The 7,315-nt window shown below is 38.9% G+C and overlaps 1 protein-coding gene across 1 annotated transcript in view; it reads right to left on the bottom strand.

Annotated features, from left to right (window-relative positions):
- Positions 1–5,960: 5,960 nt before the first annotated feature.
- The window catches only part of Grxcr1 (glutaredoxin and cysteine rich domain containing 1), a 119,683-nt gene continuing 118,328 nt past the window's right edge, over positions 5,961–7,315 (bottom strand). Inside the window, exon 4 of the mRNA XM_031340872.1 lies at positions 5,961–6,267. Within this exon, the coding sequence (XP_031196732.1) occupies positions 6,088–6,267 (180 nt within the window). The 3' untranslated portion in view covers positions 5,961–6,087. The remainder of the gene's footprint in view (positions 6,268–7,315) is intronic.

The raw sequence follows: 7,315 nt of genomic DNA, 5'->3' as shown, positions 1-7,315 counted from the left end.
ACCCCCACCCTGGAAACGATATAAAAACTAGCTGAACAGGCCACTGGGAGTGGCCACCTCTCCTTCGGGTCTGGGACAACCCCAGTGCACTGGAACAATAAATTCTTCTTGCTTTTTGCATTGATTCCAGCTCCACATGGTTCACTCACAGTGGGTCCCTGATAAGCTAAGGCTCAACAGAGTCTTACAGCAGAAGTACGTGGCTTGGAGAAACTGCAAGTTATAAGGGATCTCATAGATGGGAAGTATTACTATATTGTATAGTGGTAGATCTGCCCAATCTAGGCATATTGTATTCCTATTATTGAGTTGTGATTTCTTTGACCAGGCTTTTTTGGGTTAGAGATTTACCACAACAACTAGTTACAAAGAATAACATGTGAAGTTTTAAGAGGTGGGGACTCAGAAGAGAAATTTATTTTTTGTTCCAATTCTTTTGGTTCCATAAATGTTTGCATTTAACAAATTTGTTGTTTGTCTGACTTATTTCCCACATTATGCTAGAAACAGATATAGCTTACATGAAATCTAAATACACAGGAAATTAACTTTAGTTTCAAGACTTTTCAAAATTAACTCTCTGAAACACTGTTACAGAATTATACAATATTGATGGCTGGAGAGAGAGCTTAGCAGACCAAATACTTGTTGCTAGTCCAAAATTTCCAAACTCAGTTCCAAGCACCTATATCAGGCAACTCAGAACTGCTTGTAACTCATAGGGAATCCTCTTCTGGCTTCTGAGGGTACTCACACACCTGCCACACCCACCACACCTGCCACACCCGCCACACCCACCACACATGCTATATGCATATACACACATGTATACATATACATATGTACACACAAATGTACATATATATATAAACATGTATATATGTATGTACATAAAATTATATGATATTATGGAGAATAAGTAAGATATCTTCTAAATGGATGGGTACACATGCAAGGCATAGAATAAATATTAGTTCATTTCTTTATGAAGTCAAAAAATGATATACTTCTAATGCATGGTTTTTATGTTAATACTGTAATTTACTTATGTCTCAGTAATGAGCAGGCTTCTGTGGATTCTAATTAATTCCACATAAAAATGTGTGAGTCAAACATAGTATATATGATATTTTTCATTTCCATGTAATAAAGGAGTTTTAATTGTCTAAACTAAGTCATCTCAAAAGTCTTACACATATTGTCTTACACAAATCTCCTTGAACCATCTCCTTTTTTAATGTTCCATTTTGATTGCCCCTTGAACAAAGAGAAGGGGATGTTGGTTGTAATTGCCAAAACTAAGCCAGTACCCAAAAGGAAAGAAAAAAACAGGAAGAGAGAGGGAGTAAGAGATAAGTGGAGAGAGAGGGGAGGGGAAAGGAGGGCTCTAGCACCTTACTCTATCCCAGAATTCCTTCTTCCTACTAAATGTCCCACCTTCTATTCTACCCTTTCCTATAGGCCATGGATTTTGTTTTAATAGACAAGTGATGAATCCATACAATGCACAAGATACTCCCTCTACAGAGAGGGAGTGAGAAAGGAAGGGAGGAAGGGAGAGAGGGAAGGAGGAGAGCTAAGTAAGACCTACTACTTCGTAGAAACTCACAACCACTTCAGACACTATGACAGTGATAGAAAACACATCCTGTCACATCAATTCCTCTTTACTTCTTGGCAGAAGTTATCAACTCTCATCTAGCTCTGTCTTGTACTCTCTCTTAATTCTGATTATATTTTATTTTATTATTTTTCTTCATCCCCATAGGACCGTTATTCTATAGATTATTATTATTTACCTGTTCTGTAACTTCAGACAAATAAATTCTTCAATGATATGTACTGTATACCTGTGCTTTGGGCTTAGTGCATTCAACTAAATGTTCTAGAGATTCACCCATTATATTTCTAGAAATATAGTTCTGACTTTGTCTTACTAGGTAGGTAATGTGTGCTTTTACTAATGTATTACAAATTGTTAATTAATCTTAGTATCAATAGACATTCTATATAACTCATTGTTTACATATTAAAATTATGTCCCTCTTGGGGATGGAGAGATGGGTCAGTGGTTAAAAACCCATCCTGCTCTTCCAGAAGACCTGAATTTGGTTCCCAACACTGACATCAGGGAGTTCACAATCGCCTGTAACTCCAGACTGTAGGGATCCAACATCTTCATCTGTCCTTTGCAGGACTCTCCACTCTTCTATACCAGCACGTACACACATAATTGAAAAATAATAGAAAAAAATATTTTAAAAATGGCTCACATGAAACTCATGAGCTGTGTAGACCCTGTTTTTATTTCTTTCAAATAAACAATGGTTATGATCCTTGAAAATTGAATGAGACTGTGCTTATCTTTGTTAGAATCTGTCAAGTGTATTCTCTAGGGAGAAAATATTTCTCAGCATCCACATCTATAGTCAACATTGAACTTCAGCTGCTTTGAGTACCACATTGTAATTTTAATTCTTATTAATACAATGAATGATGTGTATTTTCCATGTGAGTTTGATCATTCATATGCCTTCTTTGTTGAAGTGTCTATTGCAAACTTGCCTAGTAGTCTATCCTTTTATTTTGGTTTTTCAAAGTTCTTTTATATTCTAGCTTTTAACTGGGGACAGATATTTATACTGTAAATATTTTCCCCAAGCTCTGCCTTCAATTTCCATTGCCTACATGCCTTGTGAGGGGCACATTTTAACTGTCACTAGTTAAATATTAGGATGATAATCCTGGATTAGTGAGCAGATTTGGGGGGGTCCCGTTCTTTTCAATAATATCATTTTTTGGAACCTTTGCTTCATTTCTTAATGTTCTGGCTGCTGCTGCTCACAAACTATTTGTCTTTAATATAGCGGTACTGCAATGCCTTTGTGAGCTGTGTGCCGCATGGACCAGGAAGCTCCAACATGAAATTCCAGATAAATCTAGGGTTCATTTCCTTTTCTTCTCAGTAGTTGAATCCTTTCTTGTTCGTTTCTGCTGTTACTTGCTCTCAAAGGCCTCAAACACATGTTTATGTGTCACAATTCGAGTGTATATGTGGTATTAGCAGGAGGTCAAGCACATATAAACTGCACCACTGTTATGAGATGGTCATTGTCCATCTGAGATGCTTAGTACTGCTTTGAATATATTTTCTCTGACCTCAGGATGCACAGAGCTTAGTACTTTTCCAGAAGCACTATGCCCTTGTTTTTGACCAACAAGCTTCCCATTGCCCATGCATCAGCTGTTCAACACATTCTTTGTTTCTGACTCATGCGTGTAGGTTCTCCTGTTGTTCATTTCACAGCACATTCATAGCCTTTGTGTTATAGAGCCCATTTCTTTATAGTTGTGTCCTTTGTTCTTTCTTTCTTGGGGTATAACCTTCATGAAAACAGAATTATTTTCTATCATGCCCGGCAGATTAGAGATTGCCCCAGAGGCATTTGTTGAGGTTTTGGAGACCAATCTCTTGATGGTTATATCATAGGTATTATGAAGGTTTTGGTGCTTTGAATGAGAGTGCTCCACCACCACATAAACTCATATATTTGAACACTCAGTCTCCATTTACTGGAACTGTTTTTGAAGGCTTTCGAAGTGTGGCCTTTCTTCAGGAGCTGTGTCACTAGAAGTGGGTTTGAAGTTTCAAAAGCCCTTTCCAGGCCCCATGTAATTTGTGGATCAGATGGGAGCTCTCAGCTTTTGCTCCAGCATCATGACTGACTGACTGCTATCATGTGCCCCACTATGATGGTCACAGACAAATGCTCTGAAACTGTAAAGAAGCTCCAATTGAATACTGTATAAGTTGCCTTGGTCACAGTGTTTTCTTACAGCAATAGAACAGTAACTAAGACAGAGGCGGTTCCTAAAAATAATTGATACGGGAATGCATGGATATAGAGATAAGCAGAAAATAATTCCACAAAAATATTTTTTTATCTACTCTACTCATATTGCTTTGCTTCATATAGCCACACTATGCAGTTATTCTGTCTACCTCAAGAGCATAACTTTTTTGGTTTTGTTTTTTTCTTATTTTATTAAATTATTTTTTACACTCCATATTCCATTCCCCACCCCCCATCCACCCTCCAACTGCTCCACATCCCATATCTCCTCCCCACCACTCCTGTCTCCATAAAGATGCCCCACCCCCCACCCCACCTGACCTCTCAACTCCCTGGGGCCTCCAGTCTCTTGAAAGTTAGGTGAATCATCTCTGAATGAACACAGATTCAGAAGTCCTCTACTGTATGTATGTTGGGGAGCTCATAAGCTGGTGTATGCTGCCTGTTTAGTGGTCCAGGGTTTGAGAGATCTCAGTAGTCCAGATTAATTGAGATTGCTGGTCCTCCTACTAGATCGCCCTCCTCCTCAGCTTCTTTCAGCCTTTCCTTAATTCAACCACAGGGATAAGCTGCTTCTGTCCATTGGTTGGGTGCAAATATCTATATGTGACTCTTTCAGCTGCTTGTTGGGTCTTTTGGAGGGCAGTCATGATAGGTCTCTTTTTGAGTACTCCATAGCATCAGTAATAGTGTCAGGCCTTGGGGCATTCCCTTGTGCTGGATCCCACTTTGGGCCTGTCACTGGACCTTCTTTTCCTCAGGTTCCTCTCCATTTCCATCCCTGTAATTCTTTTAGGCAGGAACAATTATGGGTCAGAGCTGTGACTGTGGCATGGCAAGCACATCCCTCACCTGATGCCTTGTCTTCCTGCTGGAGATGGGCTGTATACATCCCCTCTCCCTATTGTTGGGTATTTCATCTTTTCATCTAAGGTCCCTCCCTTTGACTCCTGAAAGTCTCTCACCTCCCAGATCTCTGGTGCATTCTGGAAGGTCTCCAACCTCCTATTTCCTGAGGTTGCCTGTTTCCATTCTTTCTGCTGGCCCTCAGGACTTCAGTTCTCATCCAATACCAGATCAGATTCCCCTCTCCCCCCCCAACCCCACCCCAACTCCCGACCACTTTCCCTTCCAGATCCTTCCCTCTCTCCCTACTTGTGATTGCTTTCTTCTCTATTTTATGCCCTAATTTTATGAGGGGCTTTCCATACAGCAACACAAAATAAGATGCTTACAAATCAAATATGTTTTTTTAAATTAAACACAAAGTAACTTGAAATGTCCTTTGGCAAGGTGTGTGTGTGTGTGTCTGTCTGTCTGTCTGTCTGTCCATGTGCTTATATATGTTGGTAGGAGTATATGACTGTCATGGCATGTGTGATGGTTGGAGGACAACCTCCCTATCTGCCCTCATCACCTGCCTTGTTTGAGGTAGAACTTCCTGTTCGAGCATGCATATAACCAGCCTAGCTGGACTCAAAGATTCTAAGGACGTTCTTGCCTCTTACATTTTACTGTGGTGGCACCGAGATTACAGATGAGAGAATACGACTACATCTGGCATTATGTGAGTTTGGGGTATTTAAACACTGGCCTTCATGCTGTATGGCAAGTACGTTATCCATTGGACCACCTCCACGACTATTCTGACAGTTTTTATATTACCCTCTAAAACTCTAGCTGAGAACACTGATGATGTATAATTAAAGTCATCTGCTTTGACACTATTGCGTAATTTAAAAAAGAAATTATGGCCTAAGACTACACACTACACTATTTCCCACTTTTCAAAGCTGTGTGCTTCCCTGCAGTTGAGGCATGAATGCAAATGAATTATGCATCTAGAGAGTTCTAATAAATCATCCTGTACAAAAAAAGACAACACTGCAAGAAGCAATAAGTTACACTTACTTTCCTTTAAGACTCAGGCACACTTGGGGAACAGGACTTAGATATATTAGAATATTATTGAGTTCTCCATAATTTCCACTAGAAACCAAAACCAACATCTAGTACAGGTCTTGGCCCATGGTAGCTGCTGAAAACATATGTGTTTATTTAATAAAGCAATAAAATGGTCATAGCCAACATTTAAAACAAAGGTAATTATAATATACAAACTTTATTTTTAATCTAAAAACATGACTTTCTTAAAAAAAAAAAAAGCTTAGAAGCCAAATTTTATCCTTTGTTTGTTTAATGAAATGAGGCTTTCTCTAGGCAGAAGCTCCAGTTAGCAGGCACAGTTCTTACAACGCTGAAGACCATTCTCGTTGCAAGCTGTACACTTCAGGGCTTTGAAAGCGTCTGTAAAGCAATTGCGAAACACTGACATCTTGCTTCCGTGGCACACAGAGCATGGAAGGAAGCCAAAACCCCCACAGGAAGGACACTCATGTGGATGCTGGACTCTCTGAATAGGGTGACAAGAAACAGAAAAGAACAGGACATATTTTAAAATGCCCAATTCAATCAGAACCATAAAATGCTGTAAAACCTTGGTATAAGGTAACTGTGTCGATGCACTTAAGAATATCTGCCGCTAATATCCATAGCACCTAGTGGAAGGGCAACTTCAGGACTCTTTCACCGCCCTCCCTAATGGCCACCCACAGCACAGGCTTGCTTTATAAAGCCTAGTCAGTGTTAGGCTGTATTGGGTGGTAAATACTTTCAAGAATTTCATCATGTGAAAACATTTTTGCCAACCAAATATAACAAGAGATAATTATTATTTTCATGAGAAGAAAATACTTTTAACCTTATCGTGTGCATCTCTTAACACTTTTCTGTCTTATAAAACAGTAAGTTCTAATAAAGAATTTGAAAAATCAGGAAACTATGAGCTAAAATTTGAAGGAGCCACTATCAACTGAAGATCTATCATTACATTGCCAATTTGAATAATTCCTTAATCTTTTCAAAGCACTTTCAAGTGTATCATTATGCAATATTTCCTTATTCCACCCTCTCCCTCCTCTATAGACATCATCTTCAAGAAAGACACAATTCAAGCATCATTATCATCATTTGATACTTAAGGAAACAGAAATTGGCATCTTGAGACATTTATGCACATCATAAACCTTTCCTAATAGCTGTCAGCCCTTCCATCTCAAGCAAAGATAAAGGACCTCAAATATAGAATAAATACAACCAGGCTCTGTGGAAGACAATGTTTTATAAAATATTCCCATTCATTTCAGTTTGTTTCTTTGAACATGTAAGCTTTCTCAGAACTCACTGTTGGAACTCACCATACCAGAAGTGATTAGAAGCCATTACACAACACAAACAGAATTGATGTAAAGTTCCTGACTTGCAGTACAGGAAATATCAGCAATGTTTGAAAACATGGCTTTGTGAAAGATTAGAAAAAGTAGGCAAAAAAGTATACACACACATACAGAGAGAGAGAGAGAGAGAGAGAGAGAGAGAGAGAGAGAGAGAGAGAGAGAGAG

This window comes from Mastomys coucha, unplaced genomic scaffold (assembly GCF_008632895.1).
Source record: "Mastomys coucha isolate ucsf_1 unplaced genomic scaffold, UCSF_Mcou_1 pScaffold22, whole genome shotgun sequence".
NCBI classification, from domain to species: domain Eukaryota; kingdom Metazoa; phylum Chordata; class Mammalia; order Rodentia; family Muridae; genus Mastomys; species Mastomys coucha.
The sequence above is the reverse complement of the archived record's forward strand: the minus strand, read 5'-3'. Positions and strand labels throughout refer to the sequence as shown.